We start from the raw sequence: 15,652 nt of genomic DNA on the forward strand, positions 1-15,652 counted from the left end.
TAAGTTCCCAAGCTCACCAGTGCTTTCTTTCTCTCAGAATGTACCAAACTGTTAATTTAATCACTCCCAGGTTGGAAACAACTGCTCTACTGCACTGAGATCTGGTGACTGTGGAGGCCATTGAACTCATCGTCATTGCATAGCTGCTCTTCTTACATCAGAAGATGCTCCACTGTGGTCATAAAGGGATGGACATGGTCAGCAACAATACTCAGGTAGGCTGTGCTGGTTAAACCAGGCCACATTGGTACTAAGGGGCCCAAAGTGGGCCAAGAAAATCTCCTCTACATCAGGGGTAGCCAATGTTGGTCCTCGAGGGCACCAATCCGGCAGGTTTTCCAGATTTCCCTGCTCCAGCACACCTGACTCAAATTAAATAGATCCAACAGCCTATAAGGATCTCCACAATGACTTGTTAGTTTAAGTCAGGTGTGTTGGGGCATGGAAATCTGGAAAACCTGCCGGATTGGTGCCCTCGAGGACCAACGTTGGCTACCCCTGCTCTACATCATTAGGATGGATCCATGTTTTCATGGTGTTTCCAGCAGATTCTGAGCCTAGCATCTGAATGTGGAGCTGAAATGGAGACTCATCAGACCAGCAACGTTTCTCCATCTTCTATTGTCCAGTGTTGGTGAGTGTGTGTGAATTGTAGCCTCAGTTTCCTGTTCTTAGCTGACAGGAGGCACCCGGTGTGTCTTCTGCTGCTGTAAACCATCTGCTTCAAGGTTGGACGTGTTGTGTGTTCAGAGATGCTGTTCTGCAGACTTTGGTTGGAACCAGTGCTGGTTGGACTTCCTGTTGTCTTTCTATCATCTCCAACCAGTCTGTCCATTCTCCTCTGACCTCTGACATCAACCAGACATTCTGGTCCAGAAAACTGCTGCTCGCTGGATATTTTCTCTTCTTCAGACCGTTCTCTGTAAACCCTGGAGATGGTTGTGTGTGAAAATCCCAGTAAATACTCAGACCAACAACCATGCCACATTAAATCCCTTTTCTTCCTCATTCTGACGCTGATTAAAGTCGTCTTCACCACGTCTACATGACTAAAGCCATGTGATTGGCTGGTAAAACATTTGGGTTAAAAGAAATAAAGTGGACGGGGAGTGTCTTTAATCTGTTATTTTCTCTTATTTAAACTCTTATTAAAAATGTAGCGTCAGATAATTTGAAGTTAAAAACTTGTTTAAGTAAAATGAACCATCTGAGAAGAACGAGGCACATTCCTGTTTTTGTCTTTCAGTGTATCATTTAATGTACTCTCACAAGTTGGTGAACAGCTACAACTTTGTCGCTCACTTTACTAAATCACACATCCATCGATAGTATAAATAGCCAACCTAATAATAATAGTACACATTTTCATATACATAAAATCATCAAGTATCCAAGTCTTAAGTTACGGACATAAAATAAAAAGGCATACAAAATATCGCAGACGTTGGAAGTCCAGTTTGAAGCAAAAAAAAAAAAAAAAAAGGAAATAAAATAAAAATTGGAAAAAACAAACGGACTAAAGATCACATTTTGGACATGGCAGTTAATTAGTAAACAAAAGATTTGTTTCAAAGAAAGGAAAGTAAGCGTTCCCAGACTTTCAATTGACAAATATTGCAACAGTTAAGCAATTTATAGTAAAAATAGTTACTGAAAGGGCGTAAGTGTGTAAGACTTCCTGCACGAGACAAAGGCAACGGTTGTTTTTGTTCCGAGTAGAAAAATGAAAGACCGTTTCCAGATGCCAGAGGGAGTCGAGCTCCTGCTTCGACTGCCTTTGTTCCACTTCCATTGTAAGGCATTTATGGATGATCCATCTGATGCGGAGGAAGGCAAACCTCTTTCTAGTCACGCTTGGAACTGAACCCTAAAATTAGACAGGGTATGAACAACTGCTTGAATAGTTTACATTTTTTTCCTAAGACTTATCTTGAATATAAATGCAGCGGCCAATCAGGATCTTTGGGATGCAGACAACAGTTAACCCAACATCTTACAATGATACACGACTCAGCCTGGCCCTTCCTATCAGGGCCTTCTTCTTCTCTCCCTTCTCTGGGCGCCTCCAGAGTAAAAACATGGTTCACACAACTTTCTTTCTTTTAGACGTTTGAATTTGAGCCTGGGGAGGGAGAGGACAGGTGGGTAACCGAGCATGGTTTTCTAAAGCAAAATCTTTCAACAAAATGAACAAACAAACAAACAAACAAGCCTGCCAGGCAACAAGCTAGCGAGACGGAACCGAGCTCTTCTGCTGTGGGTGGTGGTGGGTTGGGGGGTCTGGCATGGCTCAGGGTTTGGCTCTACTGGATGCAGCAGTTATTGCGATGGCCGTTGGAATCTTTGAAGCGCAGGCGCATCTTTGGACGATATTTCTCCAGGTAGAACAGCTGTTTGCTGTTGAACGCTCCTCGACGCTTCCTGGAAGCAACACAAGCAGGTTAATTCAGCTGAGCTCATCAGTCACAGACCAAAGATCGCTTCCCCCTGGAAAGTCCGGGCCAAGAAACGAGGGAAACTGATCATTTGTGACAGACTGAGATGATGTGCTTTCATAACAGGTTTCTTTGGTATAAACTCCAGTTCCTCCCCCTGCAGCCCCACCTCTTAGACATAAGCCTCCACTTTTTAGTAGTGCTCATCTAGCAGTCCAAACTACAGGAGAGCTGTGGGCCAAAGGGGGAGGACACTGCATCAAAGGTTTCCACTGTTGCATGAACTTACTGTCGAATGAACTGGACAGCATCTTCATATTTCATTCCACACTCGATCAAAGCCAGCGCCACCAGAACAGGAGCTCTGCAGGTCGGAGCAGAAAAAACCCAGTTTAGTTCATCAGCACAAGCAACTCCACTTCCAACTCCTCCGTTTGGTTTCAGGGACAGAACCAGCGATGGGTGTATCAATACTTCGATACCTGCGAGTCAAAATATGTAGTTCAATACTTTCTAAAACATCAGACACCACCATGCTGTTAGAAAATCCGCAGTTATGATAAAAATCCATTACACAGAAGGTGTATTCCTTCCACGTCACATCACTGTAGAGGCCTACCAGATCTCATGATGACGATGTGTTTTAACATTAAAAAGATTAATTCACATTTTAATTTCTATCTCACTTTTTCAGATTAATTTTACTATCATTTAAATAACTTCTTTTTTCAAGAATCTAAGTTCAAGAGTTTTATTTTCTGTTTGATAAAGATATTAATGCAGAGACATAGCAACAAGACGCAGCCATTTCAGCTTCTACTGACATTGCAGATTTCAATCTATAAAACAGTTAAATGGTGTTGACAGACCATTAAAACCAGAGATATGATCAAATATCTTGGGCATACTTTTCAGTGTAATTTACCGCCATGTTTGGTGCAAAAAGAAACAAGAACGGCAGATTCTAACAAAAGTGCTCACAAGTAAGAAAAGAAAAAAGGCCGGCGGAAAAACAAAAAACATTTGTCCTGTTAGTAGAAAAAAAACAACATCATCCAATCAAAAAATGCCACGAAAACGTGACACATTTGGTTGCTGAGGAGGAGGAGAAGTTAAATGAGTGACCAAATTCTCCAAAAGCAGATTGAAGTGCTGCCCCCTGGTGGACTGAGGGACCAGCACACCCAGGAAATGTCCAACCTGTGATGTCCCTTCAGTCTTTTAGTGCCAGGTTCCTCAGTCCTGGTCCTCAGGGACCACTGCCCTGCATGTTTGAGGTGTTTCCTGCGGTAACACACCTGACTGAAATGAATGGCTCATTAACAGGCTTGCAAAGAACTTGAGTTCAATTAATCTGAATCAGGTGAGCTGGAATTGGAAACCTCTAAAACCAGGGTCACCTGACCTGACCTCCTGGACCAGCGTGCAGGGTTTTGATGTTTCCCTCATGCATAATGTGTCAAATACTGGGTCGTTAAGAGGCTGGTGCAGAAGCAGGGAAACATTAAAAACCTGTAGGACACTGGTCCAAGAGGTCCAGAGTTGCTGATCCCCGATATAGAACATGCAGGGCAGCATGTCCCGAGGACCAGGACTGAGAACAGAGCTTTAGTGGACAGGAACAAATCATCTTATGGTGACACCTGAGACATTTCCAGAAAAAAAAATAAATCAAGCGTTTCCTCCTCCGATTTCATGTTTCTTCTGTGATTTTAGGTCCAGTTGTTTGTCAAGATGAAAACGTCACATGTGAAGGTGATGAAAAGAAGGAATCCAAACAAGGCAGGTGACCCGTTTTAAAACGTGAAATATAAAAGGTAAACATTAAAAGTAGTCAAAAACGGCCAATTATACCCTCGACCCCTGAGGGTTAAGGAGCTAGAAGTATCTGTTTAGATGAAAAAGTGCCATAAACTAACAGTAAAGGGGAAAATGTTGGCATCAGCCGTCTTCTGAGTGAGTTAAAAGTCAACTGCGTGGAAGCTGAAAACCACGACAGCACAACACACTGACAACACTTATTTATTTCCTGAACTTCTAACATCCAATCTCTCCCATTTTTTACTTTGCACATCAAAACAGGACAGGAGGGAATTTTCTGAAGGGAAAAATCTACATTTTAACTTATTTTCCGATTCAATGCTTCTAAATTATATGGTTTATTGTTTTGAATGTTCAAACACTATAAATAAATAAATAAACTGTTACTTTTTACTAACAAAGACTCCCAGTAAGACGGCTGAAACCTCCCTCAGCGACACTCACCTCCCCAGTCCTGCCACGCAGTGCACAGCGATGCAGCAGCCGGGCTCCTCCCTGAACTTCAGCTTCAGCAGGTTCAGCCAATCATCCACAATCTGGTTGGAGGGAGGAGCTCCGTCGTCAAACGGCCAATCCTGGAGAGGGAAGAGGGAGGAAGGGGGGGATGATGTCAGCGGCCCAGTTTCTTGGAAACCAAAACAAAAGAAGCAGGAGGGCAGAACCGGCAGCGGGTAAAGAAAAATGTTGTTGTAGGGGAAGGAACACCTGGAGAGTCTTTCTTTCCTCCACAGCTGAAGCCTCGTTTGGTTTTTATTCACACTGACATGAACTTTAACTACAGGCTCAAACTTGGTGGTGACATAAGATCCAATAAAACACTGATTGAAGTGGAAAAAAAGGTTTAAATCAAACTGTTAGCAGTGCAGTATGTTTACAGTTTAACTCTCTGTATTGTACTGTCTCTTCCGATGATGGAAAAGGAAGCTGAAAGAAATGTTAGGATAAATGTTTTAAGGAAGAAATCGATAGAAATGGCCAAAAACTCACCAGAACCTGGATTCCCTCCTTCACCACCAGGGTGGCATCATACGTGGCCTCGCAGACTCTCACCACCGTGGTGACTCCATATTTCTTCAGCTCCTGCAGAGTTCCCGGATTATTTAACAAAAACGGACATAAACACTCTTCCAAACCTCTTCATCCTTCACATTTACCATTATCTGACTCACCTCGATGAACTTGCTCAGGGTGGCGTTGGTGGGATTGTGGGTAATGAGGAACCTCATGTTTTTGTAGGTGATCTCAACAGGTGCTGGTCTGTTCATTCGAGCCATTGTAACAGCGTGAAAAAAATCCAACTGTTTTCCACAGACTAAAAACACCAGTGTAAACAGTGTAACTTGGAGGGAATGTCAAACACAAATGTCCTCTGAGCTTCAACAAACCCAGAAACAACACAAAAAAAATCCTCCGATCTCCGATGAGGTTGGCAAGGCTTAGAAAATAAGAAAAATAAATTAATCTAAAGAATAAAAACAGAACGAAGGGCACGTCAAGGGCGGCAGCTGAAAGAGGGCGAGATCTTAGAAAATAACTTGAAGCCCTCTCTGCTGGAACTAAACAGGAGAAAATGAAGTTAAAAAAAAAAAGAAGGAAAAAAAAAGCTGGTTCCACCTTGATTCTGGCCAGGTGGAAGCCGATGAGGGCAGTGTGCAGCAGGTGGAGTTACCCCATCCAGGCCGAGTTGTCGCTGGTTCTGGGAGGCGTCCCGGTCCTGCCAACTTTCCGGGGTCCCTCCTGTGGCTCAAGTGCGTCGGATCGATGGCGAGTTTGGCGATTCACTCGTCTGCATAGGCAGCGTGCTGAGCCTGGCAGTAATCTCCACTGCCCTTCAGAAACTCCATAAATGTGTGACCCAGAACACCACAGAACTGCTGCAGGACAAGCAAGAACCAGTTTTAGTAAAAACATAATAAATCTTAATTTAGCTCAACATTTTAATAAAAAAAAACTTTTTTAATCGATTGAGTTGTTCTCCAGTTACATTTATTTATAGAGACAAGTTAAAAACACAAAAAGTGGACAACTGAAACGAGGACGAGTGGAAATGAACCGAACAGCTCAACACACTGAACGCCTCCTCCATGTTTTCATCCTGATCTTTGAACTTGGGATGTCGTGGTTGCTCGGGGTGAATTCCCACCAGGAGAGTTCGGGGAACTGGGTTCGACTGGGAGGGAATTGGTTGGGTTTGCTTGCACACAGTACTTTACTGAAGTGGACCAAACCGCCTGGACAACGTCATGCAGTTACAACATCTGCTCACTAGGGGGTGATGTTCCTCACAACAACCACTGACCAAGAAGAAAATCCAGCTCACTGATTGGCTGGGACTGAAAACGCAGTAAACAATGGGGAAGCAATAAATTTATTCAGTTTTGGGGTTTCTGTTTTTACTTTGTTGCTCCAACCTGATCCAGTTTTAACCAGAATCCGCGCAGTATGAGGCAGCCAGATATCCACCATGTTGATCTACACGTCCTACATCACATCCTCTCTTTGGTCAGCTGGAGGGTCCGTCTGCTTCCACACTGTCAGCGCACCAGACCCCAGTTTTTAAATCAGACCAGAGTTCACCTCCTCGGTCCGCGACAGAGTCCCAGTGAGAGTTCACACTGCTCCAAACGGACTGGACTATCAGTGGAAGTGGACCGAAGTGGACCAAACAGTGCCAGCGTGAGTACCCATAATTATAGACATACTCTTGTATCAAACACCATAATTAATCATTAAGATCTTTCACTACAAAAACATATGGACCAATCAGAAGATCGGGAATGAAAACAGTTTTACGGCATCCACGCATTACTGCTGGTTTTCGTTACAGATTAGGCGTGGTGGAGCAGGAAAGGTTTTTCCCTCCAAACAAGCGGATTAAATCATCCTTGTTGGCTCGTTTCTTGGTTATAGAAACAAATGACAGCTCGTCAGCCAGTAAGGCTTGACATATAGGTGCTCGTCATACAATTAAAATATCATCAAGCATATGATCGTTCCTATCATCAATCATAGCAAGCAAGCTAGCTAGCTAGTAATAAAGCTGTTTAGCTAGCTAGTTTATGTTCATTAAAAGATGGAAGCTGAAAGTGAGACGTCCATGTTAAGCAGCAATTCGCCTCAGAAATGACGACAATGACGAGGAGACGGATTTTCAGGTGTGTGTTTCCAGATGGACACGAAGTTCTTGGTAAACCGGAGCAGGAAACTCCTCCAGCTGCTCCTCCTCCATCTGCTCCTATTATTAAATAAGAGCTGATCTCAAACCAGATATTTTCTGTTTTTGTTGATTTAACTATTTCCAACGTGCCCTCTCTGCTGGTGGGAGTGTAGCTCACCTGTGTGTGTGCGCGTTCGGCGATGTTCACCGGACGGTACTTTATACAGAAAAACTAAACAGGAACGCTGTGCAGCGTGAGCATGATTCCAGGCCAACGCTGTAAATGACAACTCGATTCTAAAGTCTTCTTCAGGTAAAATAAAGGTTAAACAAATAAAAAAATATAGAAAATACTTTTTAAAGTCATCAGTGTGCCGTGTTATTAGTATTAGTTGTATTATTCAGTATCATGTGTGTCAAACAGCAGCTGTTCTGCTAAAGCTTGCTGCAGGTTTTTCCGGCTTTCTAAGGAAATATTCAAAGGCGTTTTTATAATCTAGTTTTCCAGAAATATCTGGCATCAAAAGATAAATAAAAGATCAACAGTGTTCATGTGATTTTACATATTTATAACATGGGGAATTAATTAACACATCATACTTGTGATAACTGTAAAATCATGGTTATCTGACAATAAAAGTACCAAGAAAATCTCTAATCATGACATACCTAAAAAGATCAGTTTAGTAAGACTGAGCCAGTCCATTTAAAACTCTAAAAGTAAGCCTTAAATCAATCCAAAAGCCAGAGAGAGAGCCAATGGATGGATACCCGGGCTAAAGAGGATTCATTCACATTTTTCAAGTCAGTTTAAATACAAGCTGCTGTTTTCTGAACTATGTGCAAAGAATGCAGAGAAGACCGGTGTTAACGGGCGGTACCAGTGAAGCAGGGCGACGCTGAGGCCTTTCTGGCTCCACTCTCACCACCAGCTCATGTTCGGTTGGATCCTGATCTTTGTTTACTGGGGAACTTTACACGGTTCTCTCAACAATGTACAACTTAAATTAGTCAAGTTGCTCCATGTGCAGCGAAGAAATGCCTTTCAGAGTCATGAAATCCAGCTGCCCTCTCCCCACTGACAGGTGGTCTATGAAGATGAACAGGTCTGAGAGAAAACGGTTTTATTTCACTGTTTTTTTTTCCTTTCTTGTACTTACTCTATGCAATCACTTCTTTTTTTGTCTTCTTGAGTTGTGGTTTAGTAGGTTAAAGACCTGAGTGTATTTTATCTTTTCCTTGTGTTAGATTGGTGCGTTTGTACACATAAAAAAAAGTCCAAACAAAATCACAAAACAATTTTGAAAACTGTTAGAAATAACCCTTCAAATATTCACAAGAGCAAATTCAATTTAAAAACCTTTTATAGAAGCTGTGACAATAACCCTTGTTATAACAATTTCTCCCTCCTTTCATAAACTCTGTGTTGACATTTCTACTAAAATTCATTGAAGGTTCTACTGGACATTAACTATCTTTTTTTTTACTTTTAAATGGCTGATGTTCACGTGTGACTCAGCTGTGTCAGTAACACTGCAGCCTCCATCTTCAGCTCCCTGACTTACTCCAGTTCTGGCTCTGATACAGATCCATGATCCTGGTAGAAACCCAAAGCTGAACAGCTACCGTGTAGTTGTAATGATTTCACCCCCACACAGAATGATTCACAGTAACAGCAGGATGAAAATCCACGCTAAGCATCCCCGCGTACCGGCCAGCATGTTGCTATGTAACATCTTATCTAATGGCTGCTGTGTATGATAGAAAGGATGTGTCATTTCTGACATCTAGGTCATATCTGAGCTCACCATGAGGCCTTCAGCTAGGCTTTAACACACACACACACACACACTGAAATGATCTCCATAAATCACTGCCGTGTGTCTTTCCGACTCGCTTCCAAGAACCAGAGGGCCCGGTTCTCTGAAAGCTTTCTCTTCTAGTTATGGTGGAAACCTGCGCTCTTCGAGCAGCTCAGATAATCCGCTGTTTCCCGGCCGAAAAGCAGCATTCAGTTAAAACAGAAAAGATGCGGTTAAATGTCTGATATAAAGCTGATGTGAATGGAAACACGATGCACGAGTCCTATTTAAACAGACGGCGTGTTTCTGCTTTAGATGGGAAGGTTTGCAGTGTCCTTTGTATGAGGATAAAACACGGCGCCATCACATCACGTCAGAGGCCTGCAGACACCGCACGTTCCTTCACCGTGAAAATGACAAAGACGAAGGAACTAGTCTGCGTCGCAAACCAACAAGATTGGCCTTTCCCCCCACATTTACCAATTACCTCAGACAAAAGCGTCCATTTTATCCGACAGAAGCTTCGAGTGAGCAGCCAGGACCAGCCCGAGCTGCGCATCCGATGCCACTTCCTAACCGTGACGAACACCGCACAAACCCTGGGTTAGCCTCCAAAACACGAAGCATTCGTGACATTCACCCCCTTATCCCAACATAAACATGCGCGTCAATGGTAACTATCAAAGTCTTGAGAATGTTGGAGATGGTTAGAGGTTCGCAGGCCGTGATTTCATCGAAGAGGAAGGTGAAGGCCAGCTGGCGAGTTAACGAAAACTGATTTACTGCACACAAACCGAGGACATGAAGATGAGAAACAAAATGGCAGCCACAAAACAAACGTTACTTACTGGGATATGCTTACTCATTGAAGATTGTAGCTTAATCATACAGCCGGTCCCCAGAAAACGGTGAAATTATTAAACGGCTCTCCACCATAAAGTCTGGTGCTGATTCTCCGAGCTGAGCCGAAGTCTGCTGATCTGCCGATACGTCACGAGCCAAAGCCGAGAGGAGCCGACGGCCACTTCCGCTCAGACCTTTCACAATCAAACAGCGGGATCAGTCAGGGAGGAAAGAACCGCTTCGATGTTGGGACATTTCTTTGTTTTAAATATACTTCTTGGTAGTAACTCTTCAGACCCGTTTATTCTCTTTTAAAACGGAGCCACATTTGTTTATATGTGCAGCAGTTGAGTCTGTGGGTTGTGCCCTGTTGACTCTTGTTTGGTGTCATTTATTGGACTGAAAGATTCAAGTCTGAGGAAAATAAAAACACATTCAATTTAACAATGTCTTAATTTAAACAAACAGGGTCCTGGGTATCATGTGGAAATCATACACAGCCAGAACAGCCTGGTACCTCCTCCTCATGCTGGTCACCAGCTTGGCCACAGAGTTCAGGCCCAGATGTGGAATCACCACTGGTCCCTACAGCTGAGATTTCTTTCAATGACAAGTCTTTTGTTTTTTCCAGTGAGGGCAGAGCCGGTCCAAGGCATTAGTGAAATAAGCAGCTGCTTGAGGCTCTCAAAATGTGCTTAAAATGTTAAGATATGTTAATTTTACTGTTCCATACAAATGGGCTGATAACCACTGATAATGTCCATTTAATCCGATGATAATATCCGAATTGGGTGGCCGCACTCATACATCACACTGCATAATGAAAAGTGCAAATTACTACCAGGCCATTTTCTGAATTTGCTACCCCAGTAAGGTTAAACACCACAGCCAGAATGACACCAGTATGATGCAAACCAATGACAAATAATTTGTTTGTTATATTTATATATGAAATGGTCAAGCACCAGTAAAAGTGAAGCACTGGTGGTGCTGGGGTAGCCATCCACCAAATTAAATGCTGGTTTTCGCCCTGACCGAAGGAGATGCCCCCAACAACCCACATTCTCAACTCTGCTGCTTGTCCTACAAATGCATTTTCCATGTAAAAGTAGCTCCAATTAAAGAAAAATAAACCAGTTTCCAACAGTACATTTATTACCAAGAAGCATTGTTACAACAAAGAAACACTCCACCAAACACTAGTTTTTATGATTTTATGCTAAGGTTATATGCAAATGAAAACAGAACTGTTGCTCAAACAAAACAACAATATCCAAAGAAAGAAAGAATACAGATGATCAGTCACATGTTCTGGTTGCAGCTGTTTGTGTGAGCAGGCACAGATCATTTCATGCCATATTTATGTTTCTGATCATGATTATGAGATTAGCAGAGGAGGAAAAACTGGTGGATGATAAATATTTGAAACTGTATATTCAGAGGTAGTCCAGGAAGATTAACAACTATGAGCATAACATTTCTACTGCATAGTTACATCTGTCCATGTTTGGTCATTTGTGGTGTTTGGTAAATCAATACAACACAACAGAAATTTGAAATATACTAAATGTTTGTTATGCGTAATACAAGAAGCTCTATAAATTCCTGGTGGATTCCTCCACCACCACCTGGATTTATGACTGGCTAACAAGCAGACCACGGGTTGTGAGACTGGAAGGTTGTGTGTCAGAGATGGTGGTCAGCAGCACTGGAGCACCACAAGGGACTGAACTCTCACCACTTCTCTTCACACTGTACACCTCAGACTTCCAATACAACTCTGAGTCCTGTCATCTGCAGAAATACTCTGATTACTCTGCAGCTGTAGGGAGTATTGGTCTAGTTGACAAGAAGCTGAGTACAGAGAAGTGGTCAGTCAGTTTGTAAGATGGAACAGAAACATTCACCTCATCTTGAATACCAACAAAACAAGAGATGATTGTTGACTTCAGGAGGAACAGGAGTAAACAAAGTACTGTTTACATCCTGGGAGAAGAGGTGGAGGTGGTGGAGGAATAGAAGTACCTCGGAGTTCAGCTGGATAACAGACTGGACTGGATATGCAACCCAGAAGCATCTGGACCAAAGAACTGAACAGACTCTACTTCTGGGGGAAGCTCAATGTCTGCACCAAGATGTTTCATATCCTCTATCAGTCTGCTGTGGAGGGCTCAGTCTGCTGCAGCATCTGTTGGGGGAGCAGAACCAGAACCAGAGTCTTAAAGAGACTGATCAAACTGATCCAGAAGTTCAGGTTCTGTTCTGGGGACTGATCCTGGAGCTGGTGTCCAGAGCAGAATGTTGCATAAGCTGCTGGACATGATGGACAATTCTTCACATCCTCTACACAACCCAATGAGGAAACAACAGTGTGTTCAGTCAGAGGCTTCTTCAGCTCCACAGTAACACAGAACGGTACCAGAGATCATTCCTGCAGCAGACGTCACATCACCCTCTGGAACTAAACAATTCCTCTCAGGGGATTGATCAAATATTTTTCATTTTCTTTTATTTATTTTTATTTCATGTTTGTACAAAACTTGAATAATGCATAACCAGCTGAAAGATATGAACAGTGGACTGGTCCAGCTGGCCTTTTTGATCCATTTGTTCCAGCTCTTTACATATCATCAGCTCTCAGGAACAGTCATGTCTGCTAAAGAACATTGTTTTGGTTTGATGTGCCGTAAATTTATCAACTTGAGATTAGATCTTTTGCTTCATTTAAACTCAAATACACTATTCTGATAAATATCATAGTCGTAACTTTCTAAAGTTTTTAAAGTAGTTTTTACTGAAAGATTTAGTTCTCCTTCTTGTATTAGTCAACATCGCAGCTTTACTTTGAATACAAATCTTCCGGTTCCGTTTTTGTACGTGATTACCTCCACCTTTACGCGTCTCTAGAAACCCCACCCTGACAAAGTGCGGTGCTTTGCCCAGACATCTCTCTGCCTGCACACTGCACAGGTCAGCTGATACCTGGTCCGGTTCAGATCACGTGGGTACGAACAGTTCTTCATCAGACCTGAGAAACACCTCCAGGATATGGTTTAAATTCATTTCACCCCCTCTGGACAAAAAGGTTAATTGATGACTCTAAATTTTCCTTAGGAGTGTGTGCGAGTGTGAATGGTTGTTTGTTCCCTATGTGTTGGCCCTGCGATGGACTGGTGACCTGTCCAGGGTGTACCTGCCTCTCACCTGCTGGGATAGACTCCAGCTCACCCACGACCGAAATGGACCAAGCGGTGCAGAGAATGAATGGACAAAAAGAATAAATAAGTAAAAATATTAATTAAGTAATCTGTCCTTTTAGTTGGGAAAATATGTTAATAAAACTGTCAACTTTATATATATATATGTGTGTGTGTGTGTGTGTGTGTGTTTGTACTGCTCAAAAAGAATAAGGGGAACACTAAAATAACATCCTAGATCCGAATGAATGAAATATTCTTATTAAACACTTTGTTCTTTACATAGTTGAATGTGCTGACAACAAAATCACACAAAATGATCAATGGAAATGAAATTTATTAACCCATGGAGGTCTGGATTTGGAGTCACACTCAAAATTAAAGTGGAAAAACACACTGCAGGCTGATCCAACTTTGATGTAATGTCCTTAAAACAAGTCAAAATGAGGCTCAGTAGTGTGTGTGTGGCCTCCACGTGCCTGTATGACCTCCCTACAACACCTGGCATGCTCCTGAGAGATTTCCTCCCAGACCTGGACTAAAGCATCCACCAACTCCTGGACAGTCTGTGGTGCAACGTGGCGTTGGTGGATGGAGACATGATGTCCCAGATGTGCTCAATTGGATTCAGGTCTGGGGAACGGGCGGACAGTCCATAGCATCAATGCTTCGTCTTTCAGGAACTGCTGACACACTCCAGCCACATGAGGTCTAGCATTGTCTTGCATTAGGAACCCAGGGCCAACCGCCCCAGCATATGGTCTCACAAGGGGTCTGAGGATCTCATCTCGGTACCTAATGGCAGTCAGGCTACCTCTGGTGAGCACATGGAGGGCTGTGCGGCCCCCCAAATAAATGCCACCCCCCACCATTACTGACCCACTGCCAAACCGGTCATGCTGGAGGACGTTCAGGCAGCAGAACATTCTCCACGGCGTCTCCAGACTCTGTCACGTCTGCCACATGTGCTCAGTGTGAACCTGCTTTCATCTGTGAAGAACACAGGGCGCCGGTGGCCAAGTTGCCAATCTTGGTGTTTTCTGGCAAATGCCAAACATTCCTCCTCCTGTTCCTCCTTGCACAAAGGCGGAGGTAGCGGTCCTGCTGGTGGGTTGTTGCCCTCCTACGGCCTCTTTCATGTCTCCTGATGTACTGGCCTGTCTCCTGGTAGTGCCTCCATGTTCTGGACACTATGTTGACACAGCAAACCTTCTTGCCACAGCTCGCATTGATGAGCCATCCTGGATGAGCTGCACTACCTGAACCACTTGTGTGGGTTGTAGACTCCGTCTCATGCTACCACTAGAGTGAAAGCACCGGCAGCATTCAAAAGTGACCAAAACATCAGCCAGAAAGCAGGAACTGAGAAGTGGACTATGGTCACCACCTGCACAACCACTCCTTTTTTGGGGGTGTCTTACTAATTTCCTATAATTTCCACCTGTTGTCTGTTCCATTTACAGCATTATCAGACAGTTCACCCCTCCGTGTCGTCCATTATTTATGATAATGAACACCTCATGGACACCTCGTCTGGCATTATCCCATATATATATATTAATATATATATATATATATATATATATATATATATATATATATATATATATGTATATATATAATTAATTGTCCCCTCACCCTCTATGGGTTGTCTCTCATCCATCCAAGCTCGGGTCCTGGGAGCTTGAGGGTTCTGTGCTATAGATATATCTATATAGATATAGATATAGCCAGCAACTGGATATCAACACACAGGCTGCTTTCAACGTGCACTGTTAGATGAGTCATGAAGGAAATATGAGTGGACATTATCAGAGAAAGAAAGGACAGGAAAGAGAGAAAGGTACAGAGCAAGAGATAAAACAAGTCAAGATAAAAACTGGTTGGAGAGAGCTAACAGTGCAGGTATGAATGATGGATCCTGGATTAGTCGTGAACAGGGGGCGCATTACTGAGAAAAATCTGCAAAAGTTCTGTTGTGTGTCTTTAAAATCTGTCAACAGAATTTAGTTTTGACATTGGAAATATCTTGAAGCCGTTTTAATCCCTGTATTTCACACATTGATTCTAACCAAAGTTAACTGATCCTGATGACTCTGCAGTTAGTGAAATATACTGAATGACTACCCCAAACCAACTTCCCCCCATTAAAAATTTCCTGGCTATGCTCCTGCAACAGAGAGTTCAGGAGGCAGGACTCAAACAATCTCAAGTTTATCTTTCCAGAGCAGAGCCTGATGATTGATTTGCGGATAGAGCTCATTTTTCCTGTAATATCATAAAGAGAGAAAGTCAGTGAAAACCTGGAGCTATGAGTTGGTTTTTGTCATCTTTAAAGAAGCACTACAGAATTGTGACAGCGATTCTAACTGGGCCCCCTAACGACGAGCAGTTCAG

General features: G+C 42.9%; 1 protein-coding gene across 3 annotated transcripts; it reads right to left on the reverse strand.

Moving 5' to 3' along the window:
- Nucleotides 1-1,238: 1,238 nt before the first annotated feature.
- ptp4a1 (protein tyrosine phosphatase 4A1) lies at nt 1,239-10,220 on the reverse strand. 3 transcript variants are annotated; one of them, XM_041982882.1, is made up of 7 exons: nt 10,064-10,220; nt 5,871-6,130; nt 5,426-5,568; nt 5,244-5,336; nt 4,701-4,831; nt 2,725-2,799; nt 1,239-2,421 (listed from the first exon to the last, which is right to left on the reverse strand). In XM_041982882.1, exons 3-7 carry the CDS (start codon nt 5,528-5,530, stop codon nt 2,304-2,306), a joined length of 522 nt encoding a protein of 173 aa, XP_041838816.1. In that variant the 5' UTR covers nt 5,531-5,568; nt 5,871-6,130; nt 10,064-10,220; the 3' UTR covers nt 1,239-2,303. The 3 variants fall into 3 exon arrangements, with proteins under 3 accessions (XP_041838816.1, XP_041838817.1, XP_041838818.1); XM_041982883.1 differs by having other exon boundaries at nt 5,426-6,127; nt 10,064-10,218; XM_041982884.1 differs by having other exon boundaries at nt 5,426-6,130; nt 10,078-10,214.
- Between the last annotated feature and the right edge of the window lie 5,432 nt (nt 10,221-15,652).

The sequence above is a fragment of the Melanotaenia boesemani genome, chromosome 4, assembly GCF_017639745.1.
Source record: "Melanotaenia boesemani isolate fMelBoe1 chromosome 4, fMelBoe1.pri, whole genome shotgun sequence".
Taxonomy (NCBI): Eukaryota; Metazoa; Chordata; class Actinopteri; order Atheriniformes; family Melanotaeniidae; genus Melanotaenia; species Melanotaenia boesemani.